Source organism: Pipistrellus hanaki, assembly GCF_964339955.1.
Source record: "Pipistrellus hanaki genome assembly, chromosome: 19".
In the NCBI taxonomy this organism is placed as follows: domain Eukaryota; kingdom Metazoa; phylum Chordata; class Mammalia; order Chiroptera; family Vespertilionidae; genus Pipistrellus; species Pipistrellus hanaki.
In genome coordinates, this window is record NC_140521.1 from 9,734,030 (window position 1) to 9,760,569 (window position 26,540).

The window sequence follows — 26,540 nt, forward strand, 5'->3', positions numbered from 1 at the left end:
CCGACGCTCTATGCACGGAGCCAAACCAGTTCGGCTTGGTCACACAATTTGAAGATCCTTCCCCCATGAAGACATCCTGATGTAAGGACCACAAGATACAAAAGGGGACATGGAAGACTGGATGCCGATTTTGGAGTTATGACGCTTGGGACAGAAATGTAGGTGCATCTCTAGTCAGTCTAGTTCAGCGATTTTCAACATAATTTTTTAAGACAGCAATTCCTTACTAGTCAGGGGCACTGACCTCTTTTCCCTTAAATTGTCCAAAAAAATAAAAATAAAAAAATAACAGCCAACACAACAGCAGTTCCGTATGAATGAATCAAAGTGATACCTACTCTGTTGTCAGATCGGCAAAAATATATATATTAAGGTGACCAGACGTCCCGATTTTTAACAATTTGTCCAGCGGCGCTTTAAAAAATTTTTTAAAAAAATTTAAATCGGGACTTTTTTAAAAAAAGCCACGGGACAAATTGTTAAAAATCGGGACTGTCCCGCCAAAAGCGGGACACCCGTTCATATATATATATATATATATACACACACACACACACACACACACACACATATATACACAAATACACAAATATGTATATATAGAGGAAGTGCCACAGAACTTTAGTAATTAATCTGTGTGAGCCAAGCGACGGAAAGGGCTGCCAATCGCTGGTCTGGGCACTGACTCCAGCGGTTCTCGGGTCCCATCCCTGGAGCCTCGGGAGCGGCCGCCCGGACGCCCCGGTCCCCGCGCACCGTCGCGGAGGCACCACTGTTCCCGCGACCAGAGCACCTGGCGGGCCGCGTCCCGGGCCGGCTCGTCCGGATGCCGAACCGCCCGCCCAGCCCACCGGACTCGGCGCCGCCTCCATCGGGGTCAGGTCGAGCCGGGGGGTGGCGGCGCCCCCAGGTCTTCAGGGAGACGGGGTGGGGGTGCGGGTGGGGGGCGCGACCTGCCTGGAGCCCGCCGGGTCCCGCAGAACCCCGGTTCTCACCTGGAAGCGCTCCGGAAGCGAAGGGGAGGACCTGCGGGAGGGCGGGCGCGGGGCTGCAGCGGCGGCGGCGCCTGTCGCGCGAGCGGCCCCGCTGACCGGCGGACGCGCGGACCGGCAGGGGGCGTGTGCGCGCGCGCGCGGGGGCGGCGGCGCAGGCGCACTGACTCCGGGCGCCACGCACGTCCCCTCCGCCGGCGGTAGCGGAACCCCTTCGTCCTCCGCCTGAGGGTCCGCGCAAAGTAGTCCGCGGCAGTCGCCCTTCCCGGACCCCTGAGACTAGGCGAGTCCATGCCACGCTCTGGCTGCGGTGAGCGTGCACCCCAGGCTCGGTGTGGGCTGCCCTTAGCAAGTTCTGTGAGGGACGGGGTTTTCAGGAGAGGTAAACTGAGTCACCGGCTGCCCTTGCCCAGAGCCTTGCGTCTCTATAGAAATTCTACCTCAACGTCTGGACAGTTGGGTTCAGGGACACTTCTCATTTTTTTTTTTAAATTTTTTTCTCTCATTTTTTATTTTATTTTATTTTTAAAAATATATATTTTATTGATTTTTTTACAGAGAGAAAGAGAGAGGGAGAGTTAGAAACATCGATGAGAGAGAAACATCGATCAGCTGCCTCCTGCACAACTCCCCATGGAATGTGCCGCAACCAAGGTACATGCCCTTGACTGGAATCGAACCTGGGACCTTTCAGTCCGCAGGCCGATGCTCCATCCACTGAGCAAAACCGGTTAGGGCCAGGGACACTTTTTATTTTTTATTTATTTATTTTAAAAAATATATTTTATTGATTTTTCACAGAGAGGAAGGAAGAGGGATAGAGAGCTAGAAACATCGATGAGAGAGATACATCGACCAGACACCTCCTGCACAGCCCCCACCGTGGATGTGCCTGCAACCAATGCACATGCCCTTGACTGGAATCGAACCTGGGACCTTTCAGTCCACAGGCCGACGCTCTATCCACTGAGCCAAACCAGTTTTGGCAAAGGACACTTTTAAAAAAAATAATATACTTTGATTTCAGAGAGGAAGGGAGAGGGAGATATAAACACCAATAGAGAGCCGCCCTAGTCGGTTTGGTTCAGTGGATAGAGCGTCGGCCTGCAGACCGGAAGGTCCCAGGTTCGATTCTGGTCGAGGTGCCCGGGTTGCAGGTTGGATACCCAGTAGGGGGTGTGGAGGAGGAAGTCTATCAGTGATTCTCCCTAAACATGGATGTTTCTCTTTCCCTCCCTCTCCCAAATCAATAAAAATATATTTTAAAAAAGAGAGTCATCGTTGGGCTGCCTGGCTGCCTCCTGCATGCTGCACACTGGAGATCGAGCCCACAACCTGGCATGTGCCTCGGCCTGAATCTAACTGTGATCTCCTGGTTCCCAGGTCGAGGCTCAACCACTGAACCACACCGGCCGGTGGGTTCACAGACAATTTCTAAAATTCAGTCAAATATATGCCCCAAACTAAAAGGAGGCTTCCAAGAGTGAGAGTGACCGAAGTCTTCCTGCCCCAGGCTCAGCACCTGCTCCTTCAGGAAACATCCTCCATGGCTGATAGGATTTCTAGAGAACACTGTGACGGAATATCGGTGTGAAAAGTCTGCAGAGATCGCATCAGCGGCAGATGGCCAACTGAGTCACCCGGCTTGCTTGTGGTTGCACAAGAATACATAGCAGCCGGGACCGGTTTGGCTCAATGGATAGAGCGTCGGCTTGGGGACTGAAGGGACCCGGGTTCGATTCCGGTCAAGGGCATGTACCTTGGTTGTGGGCGCATCCCCGGTAGGGGGTGTGCAAGAGCAGCGTTTTTCAGTGCCGCGAGATGTTGCCTGGTGTGCCGTAGGTGCAGACAAGAATTTTATAATTTTTCACTATTTTGTTTACTTAATATTTCATAATAAAGTAATTATAAAATACTTTCTTTGTGTTTATTTGATTCCTATTCAAGAGAATTACTTTATATATAGTCAATATAGGCACAGAGTTAAATTTTTTAACATTTTCTAATGGTGGTGTGCCTCGTGATTTTTTTCATGAAACAAGTGTGCCTTTGCCCAAAAAAGGTTGAAAAACACTGTGCAAGAGGCAGCTGATCGATGACTCTCTCTCATCGATGTTTCTAACTCTCTATCTCTCTCCCTTCCTCCCTGTACAAAATCAATAAAATATATTAAAAAAAAAAAGAAAAAGAAAGAATACATAGCAGCAGCAGGTCCATAGCTAGGAGCCACACCTTTGCCCAGCGGCCAGGTGTTTCCAGAGGGACACTTGAACATGCGTTTGGAATGCAGATGGGCCAGCTGCATACAAGGTGTTTGTCAGGGAGCCACACCGAGTTAACTGCTCCAGGCTGCCCACCGGGTATTTTCTACCGCGAATAGCACAGCGATGATGTGAGTATTTGCACAATAGCTTTACAGTCTGGTGGCCAAAAATGTTAAAGAGAATAGACGGTTCACTTTCAAATTAAAATGGTTTTCCCTGTAGTTCGCTCTTATCCGTGCAGGCCCATCACCTAACAATAGAGTCGATTTTTGCAGTCTTAGGGCTCCTCTTGTTTGTTTTCCCTCGCCCAGGGATCACTGTCCTTTGTTTTCTGATAACCAGTGTCTTAAGACCATTGCAATTTGTCCCATGTATTTTGTTCCTTCGGTGGTTTCAGACGGGAGGGTCAATTGGGCCCCTTACTCATCTTGGCTGAAAGCAGAAGTCTCCAACTTTGTCTTCCTGTCCAAATAGTAGTGTAATAAAAACACGGACTGCCCACACTTTCTTCCAAAGAGCATGGCCAAGTGCCAGGATGTTGCCTACATGATCCCAGTTGGTTCTCACAACCGTTTTCTTAACCTCAGCTCCATTTGACAGCTGAAAAGCAAGGCCCAGATTTTTGCTGGTCCAGACCCCCGACAGGCCTGTCAGATCTTCAGCCATGGGTGTGATTCGTCAGCCCGAAGTTCGTTCTCAACGTCTCACTGCGGAGTTGTTGAGGGAGGTGCCTGACCACAGAGCACCTTTGGTTCCTTGCTCCTTAAAGAAAAGTTCACACTTGCAGCCTGGCTTTTGAGGCGTCTCTGCCCACCTCCGCCTGTGTGCTGGCCATGTCAGGCATGCATATGTGCCAGGGTCTCATCCAGCCACCAGACTATGAGTGAGGCAGGCAGTGAGATGGCCTCCAGGCAGGGAAGCCGTCAGAGAGGGGCCCGTGGCCAGTCACTGAGGCTTTCTGATTCCAAGTCCGGCCTCCTCCTTGGATTCAGGATCACACACAGCTGGCAGGGAGGTGACAATGAAGTCCACGAATCGGGGGTGAAGGTGCTCAGCCCTCTCCATATTTGAAGGTTCTGTGATTCTAGCTATCTCCTCTCCCTTGGGTCAGCATCTTAGACCACCAAGAAACTCTCCAGAAAATACTTTAGAAACGTGAGTCTACTTACTGATATCCTTCTATGAAATCAGCAAGTCTGCCACAGTCTTGGTGTCCAGCATGATCAGGGGCCTGGGGCACTGCTCGGCCAGAACCAAGCGAGGTGGTTGGCCCCAGCTCGGCCTAAGACGCTGCATGACCAGGGAAGTGACCTCCCCTTGAGAAAGGAATTTCCACAAGGAGGGACTGGGGTGGGAGTAGTGGTGACACCGAAGATCCCTTCTGGCTATGATGTCGTCATTCTCCATTTCAGGAGGGATCCACAGTTGTAGGAGAAAGGTGGAAGTGGAAGGAGAGGCAGGGGGAATCAGGATGATTTGGTATCCAATGTGTGTTCATTTATTTTACACTTACAAAAGAAATCACCCGCCCTCTGCCCTATCCCCCCCAAACAGTCTCTTTTTACAAACATTTAAAAATTAAAACCAAATGAAGATAGACAAGTTAATTTCAGTACAATTATTTTTCAATGTAGCTGTCATAATTAGAGTTTAAATTTCCCCCCACAAGTAACCATTGTCCAAGTGACTTATAGGGAAATCCTGATTATTGGCCAAAAGGAAAATTCTGTATTACAAGTTAGCAAATTCTAGTACAAAAATAGTCTTTGTGTTGGAATAGTCTTTCCTTTTACATAGGTCAGTCTACTGACTGCATAATACACTAGTACATTTCAGGGCTCTCTCTTCACAAATGGCTCATTCGTCATAGTTGAAGCAGCACGGCACCTGCAGGGGCAGGGCTAGCGTCCACCTCTGGACCGTGCTGCGGACGGTCGGACGGGGCGGGCCTCGCTGATCCCAGGGCAGCAGGGCAGAGCCCCAGCCCCTGCTCCGCGGGGGGGTCCTGGAGAGAGGCACGAGGTGCCAGCAGAGCTGCCCCCTTCCACGGGAGCAGCAACAGACCCAGGACACCGGGGAAGTCTACCCAGGGACCTGGGCCGGTGCCGGGGCAGGACAGCCCACCTCCTGCCAGTGTCTCCTTGTCCTTCGGTAGCCCGACAAGCGGAGAGGTGGCCCTGCCCGGGCTGTAGTTGGGGCAGATGTGGGCAGGCTACTTGTCCCTTAGGATGTCGAGCTGTTCCTGGCATTCGGTGAAGAGACGCTGGAAGCGGAGGTTCTGCCCGATGACTGGCAGCAGTTCCTTCAGTAGCTCCCTCTTCCGTAGACCCTGTGGGCACAGAAATGACGGCTCAGTACAAGTGTCAGAGAGGAGACCTAGACTGTGGGTGGTTTCCCGGCCTAACAGAGACCCTTGTGTCTGCCCATCTGACCCCTAGGCACCCCTTGGAGAAACCAGAGATGGATGAGAAAAGTTCTCTGCATGCTAAGAGGCCCTGGGAGAGCTGAAAGGCTCACCTGGGGGGTGGGGGATGGGTGGCAGGGTGCAGGGGAAGGACACAAATTCAAAGATATTGCAGAGAAAACCAGGGTAGGTCTGTGCCCCCTAAGTCTGCTGGCACAGTCACCACTAGCCTATCAGCTACACCGTTCAGTGACCACAGTAGCTTGGCCTTCCAGAGTAGGATGAAAGTAGAATATCAGGGTAGAGGGATAGGTAGATGGCCGCCTGAGGGGGCTGCTCCCTCGAGCAATGCTCTCCAGGGGTCTGAGGTGAAGCCCAGAGGTGCGGTGGCACCTGGGAGTTTTACAGTCCTGGGGGGAGTGTGCCCCTGGCTCTTGCCCACCTCCTCCATGCCCGGGTGCACTGGCTCCAAGACCTGCCTGGATCCCATGCACTGCCAGGCATGGTCTCCACTGCAAAGGGAAAACCACTGACCAACAATACTGACCCTTAGAAGAGAAGGCCCACATGTTAAATCAGCATGGCAACAAAGAATTACAGAAAAGAACAAAGTGTAGGTGTTAAGTTTGAGCAATACAGTGGTTCAAGGAGATGGAATTAGCAGGAGAATGGACCCTGCTGAAGACCGAGTCAGATGGGTCAGATGGAGGAGCAGCCAGTGCTCGAGCAGGGCAGCATGCAGAGGGGAAACTGTAAGAGAAGAGACTGGAAGATAAAGTAAGGGCAGATGAAGTATGGAAATGGGCCCAGCATCTACATGAGACCCACAGGAGAGAGACACAAAAGAGAGTAGGAAATATTTGAAGAAATAGCATGGATAGTTTCACACAATTAAAGAAAAAGGGACTGCCTTAGGTTGAAAGGCTCCATTAAGTGCTGATGAAGATATGAAAAAAAAGGTATTTTAGATATATTAGAATGAAATATACAGAATCTGTGGATATAAAACACAAAAAAATTCTGAAAAGTTCTAAAAAACAAGAGCATATCACCTACAAAGGAAGAGATACCAAGAGGCATAATAAAGTAGTATTTTTTTTTTAAATTGATTTTTTACAGAGAGGAAGGGAGAAGGATAGAGAGTTAGAAACATCGATGAGAGAGAAACATCGACCAGCTGCCTCTTGCACCCCCCCCACCGGGGATGTGCCCGCAACCAACGTACATGCCCCTGACCGGAATCGAACCCGGGACCTTTCAGTCCACAGACCGACGCTCTACCTCTGAGCCAAACGGGTTTCAGCTAAAGTAGTATTTTAAATATACTGCGAAAAAACTCAATCTATTTTTTCATCCAGCCAAGCTGTTATTCACATAAGAAGATGTAATAAAAAATATTCTTAGGCTTGTAAGATCTCAGAATGTTTACCACAATAAAGATCCACGCTGAAAATGTTCTAGAAAGTATTCAAAAATAAGAAGAAATAGAGATGATGCTAAAAGAGGTATGAAAAGTAATGTGATCAACCTCTTGCTGAAGTTTATGTTGGTCTTTAAAAAAGTAAACAACAAATGTAAATGATTTTAATTTGTGATAAAAAAACACACACACCTTAGTCTGTCAGATTAAACAGAAACCAGACACGTGATGTTGGCAAAAAGCACATAAACATGGATACAGAAATGTTAAAAGTTAAAGATAGAGAAAGATTATGTTAGTAAATAAAAAAAAGCGTGTGTTTCACAATCATCAAAGTACACAGACTTTGAAACAAAAACATCATTGGAGAAAGAGAAAGTCAGGAGAGAGGGACAAAACCAAGCTTACAGGGAGCTTTTAATACACATTCCATTAGGATGTGTCCAGAAAGGCAAAAACCTGCAGATTCAGGTAATTCAAACTGAACATTTAGTAAACATGACCATTAGGACATTAAGGCACAAGAACTAGAGAACACAATTCTTCTTGGCACACACAGAAATATGAACAATTGTTCTAAAAGCAAACCTCAACAAAATAACAGTCTCATGTAGATTGTGAGTTGGCTTGGGCCAAATCCATCCTACCTATTTAGTGAATAATTTTATCAAAATGCAGACATACCTATCTATTTGTTTACATATTATGTTACAATGGCAGGGTTGATAGTTGTAAGCTATCATATTGATTTGCAAAGCCTGAAATTTTATTCTCTGGTCTCTAATAAAAAAGTATGGGCTCGGCTGGTATGACTTTGTGGTTGAGCTTCAACCTATGAACCAGGAAGTCAAGGTTCAATTCCTGGTCATGGCACATGTCTGGGTTGAGGGCTCGATCACCAGTGTGGGGTGTTCAGGAGGCAGCTGATTGACAATTCTCTCTCATCATCGTTTCTATCTCTTCCTCTCTGAAAAAAAAAAAAAAAAAAAAATTACCAAGAAATTAAAAAAACACACACACAAAAACAAACAAAACATTTTTTTAATGAAAAACTCTATTAAAAAACAACAACAACAACAAAAAACATGAAAGGGTATAAAGCAAAATGCTATTAGCAAAGTAAAAATTTCAGCTGGTCTATGGCACCAGGGACAAGCTACAAGAGGATCTACCTTCTGGCCTGAAGGCTATTTCAATACCAACAGCTATCAAGTACCATCTCCTGCCCGGGCTCAGTAATAGGTGATGTTCCTCCCTGTTCCAGGCAGCAGCCTGGAAACAGCTCATCAGTCTTTCTGGCCAATGACACAGACCCGACAATAAAGCTTCCTTGGGCTGAAGAGACAGTGCTGAGCACAGAGCTCAGGGACTTGAAGAATGGCTGCTTAGTGCCTCAGCCCTCTGTTTCCACCTCCCTCCTATGCACACTGAGTCATGATCCTTGAGGGAAAGAAGCCTGGATCTTTGGAGACATACTAGCAGCTCATATCACAGAGTCATTTCCCTAGTACATAAGAATTCCTACAAAGCAAGTTCTAGAAATTTTGTCATGAATTTGCTCACGCACTATGAGCAGACCAGCTATTTTAAGCAGTTTACAGGAAAAGCAAGTGGGACCGCACTGACAAGTGCTTCCTAGGAAGGAAGCCACAGACTCTCCTGGGCAAATCCCTAATAAGGTGTCCTACTTAGAGACAGCAAAAACAACCAGCAGGGAGGAGGAGCAGGGAGAGTGCATGGCCATGAATTAGTGGCCTGTCTGTGCTCCCTTCTGCCTGCACCACACTAGCCTAGAATGCTTACCTTCAGGCTGAGACAGAGAACTGTTACATAGAGTGAAGCCCTACAGGAGTGGTTGGTTGGGTACTGGCCTACCTGTCTCCCACCTCAACAGATGGCCCATCAGGCTGCCTAGAGGTGAGCTGTTCTTACGGGGAATTCAGAAAAGCCCTTCCCACTGAGAAAGGGGACAAAGCTGGACAAAGAGAAACAGACCTCAGAGAGCTCAAGTGCTAGCAAGAAGGACTGAGCTGGAGTGTAGAGAAGATAGAAATCCAGAGAAAAACGCCTTTGCCTTGGGAACAATTACTTTATTTTTCTTGATTTCAGAGAAGAAGGGAGAGGGAGATAGAGGAACATCAATGATGAGAGAGAATCATTGATTGGCTGCCTTCCGCATGCTCCACATTGGGGATGGACCCACAACCCAGGCATGCGCCTTGACTGGGAATCAAACCTGGGACCCTTCAGTCCGCAGGCCAACATTCTATCCACTGAGCCAAACTGGCTAGGGCTTGGGACCACGTATTGATGAGGAAGAGGCTGAGCAGAGTGTTTACTAGACTTGAGGGTTTAGGGGGACCAAAGCAGGGGGATAGCACTCATGAAAAGTAGGGTCCCTTTCCTTTGTGCTAGTCTCCAACGAAATGCACTCTAGAAGAGTAGACTGGTAGTAAACCAGTCCATGCACTAGTTATTATCCAGCTTTGAGTCCCCAGGTAGCCCAGAAGACTTCAATCCCTGAATTGGTTGAGAGGGCCTTGAAGAGCTAGGGCCAAAAGCTGGTAGCAGCAAACAACAGTGCTCTGTTGAAGAAGGTAACATTACTGAGGCTTCAAAACATTTCTATAAATAATTATTCAAATACCATGTCTATCAGACAGTCAAAACCAACCAGGCACTTAAGGAGATAAGACAATATAAATGAGAACTATCAGAAATATTTATAGGAAATAGAAACAGATCTACAAGGGCTCCTCAAAGTAGAACTATGCTCAAGTAGATAAGACTAAATTTTTAAAATATATATATTTTATTGATTTTCTTACAGAGAGGAAGAGAGAGTTAGAAACACCGATAAGAGAGAAACATCGATCAGCTGCCTCCCGCACAACCCCAATGGGTATGTGGCCGCAACCAAGGTACATGCCCTTGACCGGAATCGAACCTGGGACCTTCCAGTCTGCAGGCCGACGCTCCATCCACTGAGCCAAACTGGTTTCGGCAGTAAGACTAAACTGAAAATATGGGGAGAACTGAAACTATAAAAATAATATAACAGATTCCAAAAAGAAAATATTATATTTCTCATGATGGGGAAAATGGAATATAATCAAAGAGAACCTAGGAAAATACACAGAATGAATGAAAGACATAGACTTAGAGCTTTGTGAAACTTCAAAACACCAAGAAAGGGTCAATCCCAAAAGAATTTACAAAATAATGGAAATGAGATTCCTGGTAGTTTTTAGCAACAGTGGATACTAAAAGTCTGTGGCATAGCATAATACATTCAAAGCTCTAAGATTTTATTAGCCAACCAAATTAAGATCTATTGTAACAAAATAAAAAGGGAGCCCTAGCTGGTTTGGCTCAGTGAGTAGAGTGTTGGCCTATGGACTGAAAGGTCCCAGGTTCAAATCCCAATCAAGGGTACATGCCCGGGTTGTGGGCTCGATCTCCAGTGGGGGACATGCAGGAGGCAGCTGATTGATGGTTCTTTCTCATTATTGTTTTTTATCTCTCCTTCTCCTCTCCTCTCCTCTCTGAAATCAATAAAAAAATATTTTTTTAAAAAGGGAATAAAAAGTAGAGGAAGCCAAGTATACACCAAGGTCTTGAGAACCTTGTAAGACTGACTCTCCAGCTGCCATTCTGCTCAGCTGTTCCTTTTATGCTGCAAGATGCCCAACCCCAACCTCAGGGCCTTTATACTTGCTGTTCCTTCTGCCTGGATATTCTTCCTCCAAATATCTGTGGGGCTTCATCTCTCACCTTTTCTGGTCTCTGCTCAATCAATTAGGTCTTCCTTGATCACCCAATATAAAATCGCATCCTGCCAGTATTCCCTACCTCCTTTCCTATATATATTTTTTCCATGGCACCCATCCCCACCCAACACTTTATATGTACTTGTTTGCTTGTTTTGAATCTGCCTCTCTCCACAAGAATGAAGATCCGAGGGGCTCCGGTCAGCCTTAGTCACTGTTGCCTGCCCTGTGCCTAGATTATGCCTGGCCAGAGAAGGTGCTCTATCAGTCTTTGCTCAGTGACTGAGCGAAGCACTGAAGGTAAATCTTGGACCCATAACTTCTCCCATTCCTCACCAACCTGCTCCTTTTCCAATTCAATCAATACTCTAGCCAAAAGAACCTTGAGCTGACCACACGTTCATTATTCTCTTTTCATCAACTTCTCCATATCCAACCACCCAAAACACCAAGTCTTTTTTTGTTCTGTCTCCAAAATACATATTGAATCTGTTTTCTTCCCCCTCTTGATAGCCATCACATTGATCCAAGTCACCTGCATATATTGCCGGAACTTTTGGGAAAAAACCCAACAAGCCCTGACCAGTTTTCTTTTCTTTTAAAAAAAAACATATTATTGATTTCAGAGAAGAAGGGGAGAGAGAGGGAGAGAGGGAGAGAGAGAGAGGGGGGGAGAGAGAGGGAGAGAGAGAGGAAGAGAGAGGGGGAGGGAGAGAGAGAGAGGGAAAGAAGAAGAGAGAGAGGGAGAGAGGGAGAAAGAGAGGGAGAGGGAGACAGACAGAGAAAGAAACACCAATGATGAGAGAGAACCACTGATTGGCTGCCTCCTGCACATCCCCACATTGGGGATGAAGCCTACAACCCGGGCATGTGTGAACTGTGACCTCTTGGTTCATAGGTCAATGCTTAACCACTGAGCTACGCTGTCTGACCTGACCAGTTTTCTATGTTAGTTCACATCACCTTTGCTGTCTGATCTTATATCAGGTCACAACATCTCTGTTGATTGGTCTATTTCAGGTCATATTACCTCTGCTGACTGGTCTTCTATGTCAATTTGTATCACATCTGTGTAAAATTCTTCAATAACTTCCACTGCCTAGACTGAAATTCTGGAACTTTATCAGCTTTCCATGATTTGCTTCCTGCTCACCTCTTTTACCTAATCTCATGTCACCCTCTCTTCTGCCTAGTATGTCCTAGTCACAGTGGCCTGGATGCACCAAGCCCTCTTTGCATGCACTACCACCTCCACCAGGAAATTCTCCCCAGGGCTCTGCAGAACTGGCTCATCCTCAAAGTCCTCTTCTGAGGTCTTCCCCAGTCACTCTTTCCCAGGCATGCTTGTCTTACTGATCTGCTATTTCTTTCTAAGCATAATCCATGGTCTAAAGCTATCTTGTTGACTAAATTGCTCACTGGCTTCTATCTGCCTCCCTACCAGACTGCAATCTCCATGAGGGCAGGAAGGATCTTTCGCCTTCATTACTGAACAAACCCTCAGCCCTGTGCAGGCAGCTTTCCTCAGCACAAGGGCATGGCTGAATCCCGTCCGAGGCCTCATGCTGAGGGCCCAGCTCTTGCTAGATTGTGCAGTGCAGGCATCTCACCTGCTCACTGACGCTGGGACTCAAGGCATTGTGCTATAGACATCTAATAAGGAAGAATTTCAAAGCACGTAAGCTTACTTTTTAAATTTCCACCTTCACTTTTCAAGAGAGTTCTTGTGGCGAGAATGAAAGAAGCACCTACCACTACCGTTGACTCCCACTGGCTTCCAGTGGAGTAGTGAACCGGACCCAGTAAGTCCTTGCATATTTCTCGGAGTCGGTATTCAAACCCTAATTACAGGAAAAAAAAAAAAGAAAAGAACAAAAAACAAAACAAAACAGAAATAGGAACACATTACAAAAAGAAATAAAAAATCAAGAATATGCTAAGTTGTTGGGTATATCAAAACAGACTGAACAAAGGCTTATTGAGTTGCCTACGATGGGCAGAATGCCTCCTGCATGCCTCTCAGTTTGGGGCACTGAGACTCATAATGACAGATTCGCACTCACTCACTCACCTACTCCCTTGACAACGCATGCAGTGGCCCCTCTGTGTGCTGGGCCAATGAGAAAAAATGAGATGTGGCCAGTTTTGGGATGAAACCCCCAAGGTTATGGGAAATGGTAGAAGGAGGGGAGAGGGTTAGTCAGATTTGAGAGAAGACATCTTGGCAGCCAGTGTGAGGAGATCAGCAGGGTCTGGAGGTAAGAGATGGCGAGGGGACGAGTTGAGATTGAGGAGGTGGTGACTGAGCAGAGATAGGAGAAGCAGGTATGGGCCTATCAAGTCCAGGGTTATGGGCACAGCCATTGGCACGCCAGAAATGCTAGAGGCAGGTCTGGAGTCTGTAGGCACCGGGGGCAGCTAAAGCCACAGGAAATGATGAAATCACCCAAAGACGAGAGTGGAAATAAGAGGATGAAGCTGGAATCTGAGGAATTTTAGGGAAATGGGTCTCCTGTTAAAACTTGAGTTCTCCTTTTACAGTTAGGAAGCAAGGGATAAAGAGAGGAGGTGGCTTATGTAGGACACTGGAACAGACACGGGAAAGATGAAGAGGAGCAAGCGGCAGAAGTGATTTCACAAATGGGTGCAGGCCCCAGAGGAGGCAGTGGCTTTATTCAGGGCATCGGGGTGAGTCCTGATCAACAGCCAGGATGAAGGAAACAGGAGGGGCCAGAGGAGGCATTTCCTCAGCAGAGTGGGTGTGAGGAGCACCCCAGAAAAGGGGGGAGGGGCTTGCAAAGACTGAATATTTAGAAATGCCAGTGACCACACAGATTGGAGAGTAAAGATCAAACTCATTACCGGAGTCTGCTGGGTAAGGGAGAGGGGCTTCGAGTTGGTCAGTCATGCTTGTCCTCAGAGGTGTGTGTGTGTGTGTGTGTGTGTGTGTGTGTGTGTGTATACACACACACACACACACACACATACACACATAAATACATATATACACACACACTAGAGGCCTGGTGCATGACATTCGTGCACTTAGAGCGGGAGTGTCCTTCAGCCTGGCCTGTGCCTTTCAGCAGTCTGGGGACCCTCAGGGGATGTCCGACTGACATCCTTAGCGCTGTCATGGAATTAGGAGAGGCTCCAACCACTGCCGCTGTACTCACTAGCCAGCCATCAGCCAGCTTGTGGCCGAGTGTGCTCCCCTTGTGGGAATACCCTGATCACCAGGGGGCAGCTCCTGCATTGAGCATCTGCCCCCTGGTGGTCAGTGCACATCATAGTGACCGGTCACTCTGTTGTTTCGTCAGTTTGCGTATTACCCTTTTATTATATAGGATTGCAAGTTGTATAGAACATGTAGTTGCATTAGAGGAAACATAACATACAAGTTCTGGGAGTAACGTTTGTAGGAGTTTGACCTCATTTCCCCTGTCTTTTCTATATTTCACTTTAACCTCTAAATCATAAACAGAATGGAGAGGATGATGTCAAAAGCAAAGCAAGGCCAGGAGAGGCCGTGGGGGAGGCTGCTCAGTAACCTGCATGGTGACACCGGGAGAACTTAGGGAGGGCCAGTTCCCAGGCCATATCTCTGGAGGCCATGTTCAAGCAGAAGGAAGACTGTAGGCAGACTCCATGCTTGCCCAGCAGAGAGGATAAGAGGCTTTGGGAGGTCACCTAAGAACAGGATGGTCACTTCCTGTAACACACCTTGCTTTCTGCTGAACAATAGGGCAAGTGTGGGTGGCATATGCTGGGAAGGAGATGTAGGTGCTGAGAGCCCTGGCAGGGAAAGCTAGGCCGGAGGGACAAAAGGAGGTGCTGGACAGCAGGACAGCCCTTCCAGGGCATGTGGGGGCTCAGAAAAGGAAGAGGAGCGCAAGCACATTGGATGCTACAAGACACCCACCCTGGGGTCACTGACCACTGATGCTCCAAGGGATTGAGGGAAGAACAGAAGTCTGAGCATCACATTTGCATGTCTTTCTACATATCCTCTGCCCTCACCCTCTCCTGCTGCCAATCTTGCTGGCCCTCAGGAACACTCCATTCAGGGGCTGGGAGCCTGTAATGGGCTGGATGCCTGCTGAGCTGGCCTGATCATAGCTCAAACTAGGAGATGGGGGTGGGGAGGCCGAGGGTCCATCATGTTGACAGGGAACTGGAGGCTAGGGCCTCTTGGATGACCATGGCAGACTGAGAGAAAAGAATGTAGGGAGCCCTAGGCCACTGTAACTCTGGCCTAACACACAGGCTTCTAGAAGGGTTGTGTTGGGACAGGGATTGAGCTGGGCCCAGGAGAATGGAGGAACCACCAGGGACCTCACCTTCGTTCACAAGGTACCGCGCGTAGAGGAGGAGCCAATGGCGATACTCGTGGCTGGACTGCAGGGTGAGTGCTGCTGCCACCTGGTTTTCTAGGTAGGCCAGGGTAGTCTCCTGCTGCACCACGTGAGGCACGGAGAAAAGGCGGGCCGCCTGCCTCCCTGACCTGCAGAAACACATCATGAGGCAGTGCGCACTGTGTGGGCAGGAGGCTGCCACCATGCACCCCAAGGCACCAGCAAGAAGCCAGCAGGGGGCAGATGGCAGTCTCCACACTGGCCCGCCCATTCCCACGTCCCAGCTGCAGACTTCCTAGATGCTCCGGCACCCCAGTGTACCCCACTCTGTACCTCCCATTTAGACCCCTGAGATGACAGACCCCAACCAAAATACATGACCCGTGGCACATCCAACTGCATCTGGGCCCTGAAATAACAGGGCTTGCATCCAGCACCCTGAGAAATCATCTAATGTGGACCCCAAACTCTTGGTGCCCAGTCTGCCTGTGCTGAGCACAGAGGACAGCAATCAGAGAGCTGGCCTGGGTGGGACTTGCACAACCCAGTCACCTCTCCTGGCACTCGGTCACCTACGTGGAGGCACGGCCTTGGACTATGGCTAAGGGTCCCGAGCACAGCATGGCGTCCTGGGGAGGCAGGCTGCTCCTGAAGTCTGCACACTGGGCCAGGGAGTCTTGCTTGTCAGAAACCAGGTTCCTGGGGAGGCAAAGGCAGGAGCTGAGCTCAGAAACACCAGAAGGGTAGGCTGGCAGTGAGGCTGCTGAGGATCAAGCACCACATGACCTGTTACCAGAACACCTGCGAAGGCCGAGGGTCACCCAGGCCTCTCACAGACAGGTTTCATTACAAGGGTTACATTTAAAAAAAAAAAAAAAAAAAAAAAAAAAAAAAAATATATATATATATATATATATATATATATATATATATATATATATTTTATTGATTTTTTTACAGATAGGAAGGGAGAAGGAGAGAGAGTTAGAAACGTCGATGAAAGAGAAACATCGACCAGCTGCCTCTTGCACACCCCCTACCAGGGATGTGCCCGCAACCAATGTACATGCCCTTGACCGGAATCGAACCTGGGACCTTTCAGTCCGCAGACCGACGCTCTACCACTGAGCCAAACCAGTTTCGGCACAAGGGAACATTAAAGACAGTGAAGGTCACTGACAAGGCTCCTGGGGCCAGGAGGCTTATGTGTGAAGTGGTCCAGCGCTTCGAAGCTTCGAGGAATGCCAGCATCCAGTCTTTGTGTGCTTCCACAGCATGCGAGGCAGTCAGCTCTGAACCCTCACACCCTTCACATCTCTGGGAAAACTTCCTTTACGCACTTTAAAAACAGCCAGGTGCCTTTGTAAACATGCCCAAAATACAAAGGGTCAACATTTTGCTTCTAAATACCTGGTTTGTTTCCATTATAACAGTAATCTCATGTAATACGCAATATCTTGCAATATGGAAGAGCAGGCAGCAGGGAGGTTTTTTTTTTTAATTTTTATGTTTTAACTCAGGAAAGAGATTCCAGTATGGGATAAATTTGTGCCTGGTAACTCTGAACAGCAAAGTGCCAGAAGAACTTGGGTCTGAGGGGCCAAAAAGTGCAGGCAGAAGAATTTCTGTGTTGCTGGTATACAATGCACACAGTTTACATGTTGGGGTTGAGATCTGTGATGTAGAAAATGATTTTACAAATGTAAAAATGGGCTCCCAATTCCAAATGGGTGGAAAAAAGGTACAGAACATCACATGTGCTGACGGTGCAACCGTACTAATTTACAACGTCGAAACTGCTACTAGACTTCAAAAACCGCTATGTGCTGGCGAAGGTATTGTGAAGCTGACTCACCCACCGATGCTGATGATGGCTAAGGAAGCCAGGCTGAAAAAAATACACCGATCTTATGTACATATGATCTCTGAATGCATAATAATCTGGCCACTCAGTGTATATGTATCCCAAGTGGGTAGCAAAAGTATTCTAGACTTTTACTGGAGATCAGCCATCTATTTGCCCTGAGCTTTCTATCAGCCAGTGCAAAGGGGGAAACTGATCAGGTGCACAATTTATAGTATCTTTGATATCAAATAAATAATATACTCAAGAGAAGTACACTGAGTGGTCAGATTATTAGGCGTTCATAGATCATGAATATATGAACTCAGCGTATATTTGCAATCATAAAAATTTTCAAATGCCTATTCCAAAGTGACCTCAGAGAACAATGCAGACAAAGCAAAGCACCCCTACACACGGGCTCTGAGAGCAGAGGCTGTGGGCCTCCAGCCTCTCACAGGGACAGTAGGGCCTGTACAGGTGCGTTTGGGTTCTGTCTCCTCCAGCAGAGAGCACACCACGCTGTCCCTGTGACCTCTACTCCAGGGCCCACCTCCGGAGAAGCCAAGCCAGGCAGGCCTGAGGAGCGAGCACCACATAACCTGTTACCAGCTGAGGCGGACACTCTCCTCGGGGGCCGGGCCAGGGAAGGGTGGCTTGCTTACCATGTAGAAAGGGACGGATTAAAGCAGTAGGCCTTTCCATCCGACAGGTTCATCACGGGGATTCCATGCTGTGTAAGCAAGATCTGCGACACCGTCATATCACTTCCTGGAGAGACACCACAAGAATGGATTCTGGGTGTGTCTGATCAGCAAGTGCTTGTACATGCACCGAGGGGAATGTGAACATGGCGCCCAGTCCCAGAAACAGGTGCCTAATGCTGGCTCAGCAACTAGGAGTCTCTTCCCTGTGAGTGATGTTTTCACCACCACCCACAGGTTCTTTGTCATCACACAGGGAGCCAATGAAATGCGCCCCAGAGAGGGTGCATCTCCTGAAAAATAACTGTGACCCCTTGTCACTCTGAGTGCCTTGGGCTGAGCCAAGAGACTGGCTCTGGCTCTCTGTCTAGGCTGAGTGGAGCCTGGGACTTGAGGTGCCCTGTCCCACTCCCTCATCAGGGCACCAGGGGCGGCCTACCGTGATTACCTGCCAGGATGGAGTGCAGAGATTCTTCTTTTACCACGACCACCTGCCTGTGAACATCCCTAGGAGGGAGACAGGAAGCAGCTTACTCTCCGATCTGAGTAAACGCCTGGACGTGTGCCGCGGTGCTGACCCCTCCTCTGGTCACTGTGCACACCCTGTCCTGGCATCCCGAGAGGAGCTCTGGCCACAAGTGGCTTCTGCTCCCTGTGAGCCACTTTACTTTCCCGCACGAGGCTATAGCAGACGGCTCGGCAGCAGAGCTGTGGGGCTTATGGATCTGCTATATTATGATCCATACCAGCTTTGGGAGAAGCATGCTGCACTGTGGCAGCTGAGATCCCATTCTGATGAACCTCCGTTAGGGATGGTGGCACATTGTGTTTTGCCATGTGGTTTGTTCCTATAAAAGTGGTAGCAGGGGTAGGCACCTACCCCACTTCCACTTGCATACCTGCCCCCACCCCACATGTACACATGTATGTGTGGTGGCCATCACAAGCAGTGTCCAAACCCCCATGCTAGCAGGGCCCAAGGGCATGTCTGCCAGGTGGCTTCCTCCACTGCCTCCCCTGTTCCTGCAGGAACCTAAACAGCCCTAGCCTGCCCTGCCTGGAGCCCACCTCACCCCAGGCCTGTCTCTTACCAGACAGATAACGTGGCTGCCGCAGTGAGCGCCATGACGTAGGAGCCTGTGCAATGCAACGTGGAGATTGGGGATGACAGGAGGATAGGAGGGAGGAGGCGGCGACCACAGGTGGAGAACACTGACAGCATCCTCTTTTCACAGGCCACACAGACCACATCACTGAGAAGGCAGACAGGGCATAGGTGTCAAGATGATCAGGTGCTGTGGCAGAGGTAGAAGCCCCGAGGCACAAAGCCTTCCTTCTGCCTGGGCCTGAGCCTGAGTGGGTGCAGCAGAAGGAGAGGCAGGGAGAGGGCCGGCCAGAGGACTGGGGGAGGGCGGGACAGTAGGGCTGACAGAACTGAGATCTCTCATTAGAGACTATGTTCTCCCCGACACTAGACTGCGCAAGCTTTTTCGGAATTCACCCTAATGCTAACTTGCGGCATGGGGTGCTTCAGAGGACCACTGATGGTGACCCAGAAAACACACCTCACTTGTCATATGAGGCCACACAGCGCCCACTCAACAGCCTGCTGGCTACACTAGTCCTGAGAAGATCTCTGCCGAGAAAGGCCAGTCGTGTGGAAACGAGGGAGCGTGTCTCCATAAGGGACACCAACTGTGTGCTCAGAAAGCCTTTTAGGCTACGGTGGAGGTGAAAACAGGGCCAGCTTCAAAGGAGAGAGGCCCAGAAGCCCATTGTGAGACACGTGTGACTAACACTGAATTAAGGTCTCCCATCGAAGTGCAGAATCTCAAAATGGCTGGTCTGGGAACTCAGAGGGACACTCAGAAATCCATCTGGACTTCCTTGGATTAAAATTTGGGATTCAGAAGAAGAACCAGCCCAAGTTAGAGCCAGGCAGAGCTCAGGCTGGGACCTGAGACTTCATTCAGGAGTCTGGCCAGACAAGGGAATCAGAACACCTGGGTGAAAAATATTGGCATGGGTCAGCCTCTAGGACTCAGTTTTCCCAGCTGTACCATGGAGATAATGACACCAACTTCAGTGGGTGTTGCAGGGACCGAGATGGTAGCTGCACACACTTAGCCCGGAGCAAGACCTGCAGTCTTCATGGGAGCTGGCACTTGGGGGGCAGTGCATGCCCTCAAACAGCATCAGCATCACACCACACCACATCACACCACACCACACCACACCACACCACACCACACAACACATGGGGCTTGCTTTACATGAACTGCTGGGCCAGGTGAAGACCCTCACCCTTACCAGCTACCGGCAGCAGTGAGGATCCGGCTAGTGAGTACCGTCTCCCACTCCTTCCCTTCCCGGTTACACTTCAAGCGACTCAGCTTCACTCCTCCAACGGCTGTCACTTCATTCTCCACCTCAATGTACATGGAGGGGTCAGAGCTCACCTGGATGGAGGAAAGCAAACACAATGTCCTTTCCATGTAGCAGAGCAGAGAACTGGTGTCAGAGCTAGAGACCCCACCATCTCCTCTCACGGGAAACATGCAGAGAAGGCAGGTGGCTTATCTAAGAGCACACTGCAAATGAGGCCCACAGCCAGCTGGACACATGAACCCGAGGTACAAAGGGCATGAGGTGACGGTGTGCAAAGGTCTGGCATGGGTGCTAGAATGAGTGACTACAGGGCCTCTGCGTATAAAGGATTTTTTATGATAGTATTTAAAAAGCTGTGTTTTGAACAAGCACACGGTTAAAATAGCCCTGATGAAACTCTGTGCTGGGCCCTGGAAAGTGAACAGGGCCAGTGGGCTGGTTGGGAGGGAGACCATTACCACACAGTCCAATGGGCACTGAGTCTGAGGCTGCTTGGGACCAAGTATGGAAGAAGGAGGCTTCCAGAAGGGACTCCTGAGACAATTCTGGAAGGAGCTGGCCATCCAGAAGATGGCAGCAGGGACTTTGAGGGCAAAGCCCCAGAGAAAGAAGTGTGGTGGGGGGGCTGGAGGGGGGGTGTAGGGGCTGAAGGGGCTCCTGGAGAACACACTAGTAATCTTGCTAATAAGACTGGTGGTTGCCATGATCAACTACAACTTCCCTCAGAGGATGGTGGAGAGCCACTGGGAAACAGCCCTGTTTTTGACAATTCAGGGTTTACACTGGGGGTTGGGGAAGGAGTGGGGCTGGGGAGAGAGAGAGGCAGGGGGCCGGCTCACCTGGAGGGTGAACGCTCTCTGGGGGCTCGGCATGGGCAGCTTCAGTGTAGGCGCTGGTACAGACAAACACACAGTGTCCTTTTCTGCGGTCAGAGCAGCTGGGGACTGCAAGAGCAGAAAGGTCCCTGAGCCCTCCCAGAACTGGAGGGCAGTGTCAGGTAGAGGGGAGTCGCCTAGAGGTAAGGCTGGGCCAGTTCCCCGGGTATTCCACCCCCTCTGGGAGGACAGTACAGATGAATGCTTCAGGGACCCCACTTGACAGATGAGGTAGCCGACGCCAAGGAGCTGCTCCAGGCCTGTGGGTGGGTCCAGAGCAGGTCTGAGGGGGAGGGTGCCTCCATGCCACGCCCAGCGGAGTGCATGTCTGAGCCAGCTGTTCCCACACTGTGGTGTGCAGGGCCTCCCTTCTCCCACTGGGCACATGCACGCTCCAGCTCGGAACTCACCAAGTGGGCCGGGGAAGCTAGTGCAGACCTGCTGGCCTCACCTGGACAGACAGAGACATGGGCATGAGCCGTGAGTCCTTCCGAGGTCGCCCTTTCTTCTTTTTCTCCACTGTTTCCACCTCAAGCTCCAGTTTCCGCTTGGAGAGGGAGGAGGACTTGGCCACAGGAACCTTCTCATCGCTGTCACTGCTGCTCTCCAGGAGGTCCCGGGGCCTCAACTCTTTCACAAGATTCTGCTCTTTCAACCTGCACAGACACAGGTACCCATGGCTTTTTCATATGATTACTAACTTATAATTATAATTACCAATACAATTCCCCAAAGCTGAAACATTAAAAAAGAAGCTGAGGATTCTGGTTTCTGTTGGGACATTCACACAAACTCTGGCTCCATCCGCGCCCGTTATTCTGAGCACATCTCCCACACTGCCCAGCGGCCATGCTGCTGCCCTCAGGTCCTTGTGCTGAGCTGCTCTGTCCGCCCCCGGCTCCTTCCAGCAACCTTCCCACTTGAAGCAGCCGCTCCTCTCTCCTGGAAGCGGGCTCCCGAGTGCAGAGAGACTAGTCTGCTCCCGCAGGGAGGGCAAGCTGCTTGGCAGGAGAGAGGACGCTGCACTGCTGGCCCGAGAATGTATTCGCCTGGTCTCTCTGAGCCCCACACGGTCACCGCCTACCTTTCTACGGCCGTCGGGGTCACACTTGTCAAGACAGGAGCACCAGGCGTGGCTTTGGACCGCTCCGTGAACCGGGAGTCGAACGCTTTCATGGGTTCAATCTTGGACGGGGTTGTTAACACAGAGGGGGACGAGGCAGCAGGAGCCGAGGTAGCGTTCACGCTGGAGTGGGGAAGAAGATGGGAGAGCATGTCAAGCACAATTCGTCAGGGATTTGGGGGTCTGGGACTTAACATCACCTGGAGCCAAGTGAAAGGGGCACACACATAAAACTTCTAAAAACACAAAAATTTCGAGGTATAATGTACTATTCCTGACTAGTTAAAAATATTTTCACAAGTTACAATTCTGGAAGTTTGCCATGGCCAGCTGGCTAGAGCGTTGTCCCAATGCTCCAAGGTTGTGGGTTTGATACCCGGTCAGGGCACACACCAATGAATGCATAAAGAAGTGGAACAACAAATCAATGTTTCTCTCTCTGAACCAAATCAATAAACAAAAATGGTAAATATGAAAAAGTAAACATTTACTAAAAAATTTTTCGAAGTCTGGCTGTCAGAGAATGCACTCACATTTGCCCACTGCATTGTTCTGAGAGCTCTGGGGTTAGCACAAAGCCTAGAAAGTGGTTCGTTTTTTTTTTTTTTTTTTTAATATTTGTTTTTTTATAGATTTTTTACAGAGAGGAAGAGAGAGGGATAGAGAGTTAGAAACATCGATGAGAGAGAATCATCCATCAGCTGCCTCTTGCACACCCCCCACTGGGGATGTGCCCGCAACCGAGGTACATGCCCTTGACCGGAATAGAACCCGGGACCTTTCAGTCCGCAGGCTGATGCTCTATCCACTAAGCCGAACCGGTTTCGGCTAGAAAGTGGTTCTTGCAACCCTTTTCTCCTCACCATACGGCCCCATCTCCACAACCTGAATACAGCCACCAAACCACTCCAACCACCAGCTTTTCCCACTTTGACAATGGGTCTGATGAAAGTCCCATCTGGGGTCCTGAAGCCACTGTCTATTCCTGACCTTCAACCTCCTGCCCCGGTGGCCCCTCAATGTGACAAATTCACACTCTTCTCCCAGTGTCCATCCCACAGCCCCTGCCTTCTCCTCTGAGAAAGGAGAGCCCACACATGAGCCTGCCAGCTACCCTGTGGTTGTCTGCCTCCCTCACACTGGGTCCCAAAACCACTGGGCCTCCTCATGACCAAATCTACAGGACTGGACCCGACACCAGATGCCTGGCAGGTATCCGAGACAGCCTCTCCTCCTCTCCAGAGAACTCTAGGACCAACTATCGAAACATTTTGCAAATCTGGAGCTTTCTGTCCTTCCCCAGATACCCTTCCTCCCCAGATGCTTTGCTTTCTAACTGGTCAAGCTGCTCCATCTCCTCTTCCCATCCACCCTCATACTTCCCTCAGCCATGGGACACTGGACACTTGGTGTATGCCTCCATGACCGAGATCAGAGCCGAGGAAGGAGGAGGCTGTAAAACACAAGACTCAGTGCCCACCGCTGGAGAATCACTCTATCAGTAGTAGTTTCGTGTGCTAGGTGGCAGCTATATTTAGGCCTCCTGGAGTGATCTGTCTAAGGTGGAAGTCCAGAGCCTTCTGTGTCTAAGGAGAAGGCTCTGGACTTCTAAGGAGAAGCCCAGGATATCTGATTCAGTACCAAGGCTCAGCTTTCCCCCCTTTACTGACACTCCTCAGGGACTTGGGGTTCTGCTCTTGCTGCTGTATCCCAACCCTTCCCCTGGGTGGCCTATCTGGGCCCTGGGTAGGCATCCTCCAATAAGTCTTCCTGAGACCTGCCCACAACCCCTCCCCCGCTTTGGATGGCTAGCCATTTCTACACAGGAGACCCGAGGAGCCATCCTTATGCCTCTGTGTTTGCCCCTTTCTCCACCAGCCTATTCACGCTCTGGGGTCAAGGACCCACCAATCAACCCCATGCGTTACACTAGCAGTGTGTAACCCAGAGCAGGTACTGGGCAAATGTTCACTGAGTGAATGGCTCCTGGCTCTTATTCATGCTCCTCTGGTTCTTACTGACCAGGTAATGGTTGGTGAAGACACAGGCTCCTGGAGCAAACATAATTCTGAGTGAAAGAGGACTCTGCCCCAGCACACTAGCACTCTGCCTGAGATGGCCGGTGCGGTGATGCTACCAATAATGCAGCAGAGGCTCAGCCACCTCCAGCGTAGACCTGCCAGAAGGGGGCTTGATCCTGTGGCAGGTGACGTGTCCTTGGCTGGTTCCCACCCTCAGGGCCCAATCCTGGGACTGCTCTTCCCCCAGGATGTGGAGTCCTCTCAGCCCTGTGCATCAGACTCAGCTGAATGAAGGCCTCCCTTCTGAGCAGGCCCTCATCTGAAATCCAGCATCTCTGTTCTTTCTTTCTTTTTATTTTTTAAAATATATTTTTTATTGATTTTTTTTTTACAGAGAGGAATGGAGAGGGATAGAGAGTTAGAAGCATCGATGAGAGAGAAACATCTATCAGCTGCCTTCTGCACACTCCCTACTGGGGATGTGCCCACAACCAAGATACATGCCCCTGTCCGGAATCAAACCTGGGACCCTTGAGTCTGCAGGCTGATGCTCTATCCAGTGAGCCAAACTGGTTAAGGCTCTTTTCTTTCTTTTTATTGAAAGGGCCATGAAGTGACCCTGGAACTGTGTCCGAACCCAAACTTTCCCCAGGGGCAGGAGGAAGCCTTGGTGCCCACTCACCTGTCCTTATTGACAGAATTGCCCGCAGGCCTGGTGCCGGCTGCTGCCGCAGGTTCCGTGGAAGGCTTTGAGGTGCCGAAGGAGTTGGGGGTGCTGGCGTCCAGCGGCAGTAGCTGTGGACTGCTGTGAGAGGAGAGCATGCTGCCTGCCAGGGAGCCTGAGAGTGGGATGCTGTTAAAGAACGCCGTGGAGAAGTCCCTGTGGTCAGGAAGAACAGAGTCAGCCTCAGAAATCAGATGCCACATCAAGTACTTTCTATAATTCTAAGTCACTTTTTTTCTGGATCCTAAGGTAATTTATTTACATAGAAGAAAATTTGCAAAATAACAAAACTAAAATCATTCCATATACTCTGTTTAACTGACTCTATGGTGAACGGATACTTTGTGTACCACTAATAAAAAATGGCTACCAAATATAATAATAGTCAGATGCATCTGATCTTAGAGGTGTTAAAATGTAAAAACATGTGTCTGAGAACTAATGAAATACAGCATACAGAGTGGACCTCCCTTTTATTATGGACTATATGCACGTGCCATAATTTACCTAACCAGTCTTTACTGAGGAACAACTGGGCTGGGCTGTCTCCCAGCCTGGTCAGTAATAGACACTGCTGCAGCAGGAGGCAAGATACTGCAGTGTTAAGACTGAGGGCCCTGGGCCAAACCAGCCAGGTGTCACTCCTCTGCTCTGGGACCTTGGGTGCTTCAACCACTCTGTGCTTCAGGTTCCTATCTGCAAAACAGAAAATGACAGGACCTTCCCCATGAGGTTGCTGTCAGGACTAAAGTTGTTAGCGTAGCAAACACTTAGAACACATAGTAGCTGCTCAAAGATGTCCACTGGCATAACTGTCATCACACCTGCTGTTTCAGCTTCCATGAGATAAATTCTAGAGGTGGAATTACAGCAGTCAAAGAAATGTTCATTAATGATTTTTGACAAGTAGCTCTAAAGTGCCTTCCTTAGAGGTTTAAATTACAACCTGTCTATGAGTGTCTATAACCCCACACCCTCACTGACAATTTTAATAAATTTCTTTAAAAAAAAAATTTTTTTTATTGATTTCAGAGAGGAAGGGAGAGGGGGAGAGAGAGAAACATCAATGATGATGAGAGAGAATCATTGATTGGCTGCCTCCTGCACATCCCCTAATGGGGATTAAGCCCACAACCCTGGCATGTGCCCGGGACCTTTCAGTCCGCAGGCTGATGTTCTATCTTCTGAGCTAAACCGGTAAGGCATTTCTTCTTATCTTCTAAAAGTAGTTGGTGTTACTTGATCTCATCATGTAGTTTGTGGATAGTCACCTTATTTTCTTCTTTTATTGTCTATGGGTGAAGTTTTTCCAGTTGATTCTCTTATAGAGATCATATCATACTTAGATAATAACACATTTACCATTTCCTACCCAATTTATTGTTTCTCTTGACTGAGCAAGGATCTCTAGAATTAATTTCTTAAATTATAGTCAGAAGAGTGGACATTTTAGTTCTTTAATTTGAATAAGATAGTTTATGAAGCACCCATCTATTCCTGCTTAAATGAGTTTTAAATAAGAATGATGTTGAATTAAATAAAAATGCCTTTTAAGCATCTCTAGAAATATCATATCATTTTTGGGGATATATTAACATGTAGAAGTAAATTAAGTTTTCCAAATTTGAACTACTTTGCTTTCCCAAAATAAACTTTA

At 48.9% G+C, this 26,540-nt stretch overlaps 1 protein-coding gene across 5 annotated transcripts in view; it reads right to left on the minus strand.

The window, feature by feature from the left end:
* Nucleotides 1-4,731: 4,731 nt before the first annotated feature.
* The window catches only part of HIRA (histone cell cycle regulator), a 58,591-nt gene continuing 36,782 nt past the window's right edge, over nucleotides 4,732-26,540 (minus strand). For 4 of the 5 annotated variants that reach the window (XM_084867861.1, XM_084867864.1, XM_084867863.1 and 1 more), the window contains 11 exons: nucleotides 24,842-25,039; nucleotides 22,100-22,261; nucleotides 21,467-21,671; nucleotides 20,980-21,084; nucleotides 20,063-20,211; nucleotides 18,844-19,005; nucleotides 18,201-18,259; nucleotides 17,714-17,819; nucleotides 15,782-15,904; nucleotides 15,191-15,354; nucleotides 4,732-5,585 (listed from right to left, as the gene is read on the minus strand). In XM_084867861.1, coding sequence (XP_084723987.1) covers nucleotides 5,158-5,585; nucleotides 15,191-15,354; nucleotides 15,782-15,904; nucleotides 17,714-17,819; nucleotides 18,201-18,259; nucleotides 18,844-19,005; nucleotides 20,063-20,211; nucleotides 20,980-21,084; nucleotides 21,467-21,671; nucleotides 22,100-22,261; nucleotides 24,842-25,039 — 1,861 coding nt within the window. In that variant the 3' untranslated portion in view covers nucleotides 4,732-5,157. Of the gene's footprint in view, nucleotides 5,586-12,602; nucleotides 12,692-15,190; nucleotides 15,355-15,781; nucleotides 15,905-17,713; nucleotides 17,820-18,200; nucleotides 18,260-18,843; nucleotides 19,006-20,062; nucleotides 20,212-20,979; nucleotides 21,085-21,466; nucleotides 21,672-22,099; nucleotides 22,262-24,841; nucleotides 25,040-26,540 lie in introns of all 5 variants that reach the window. The other variant, XM_084867862.1, reaches the window with a different exon arrangement.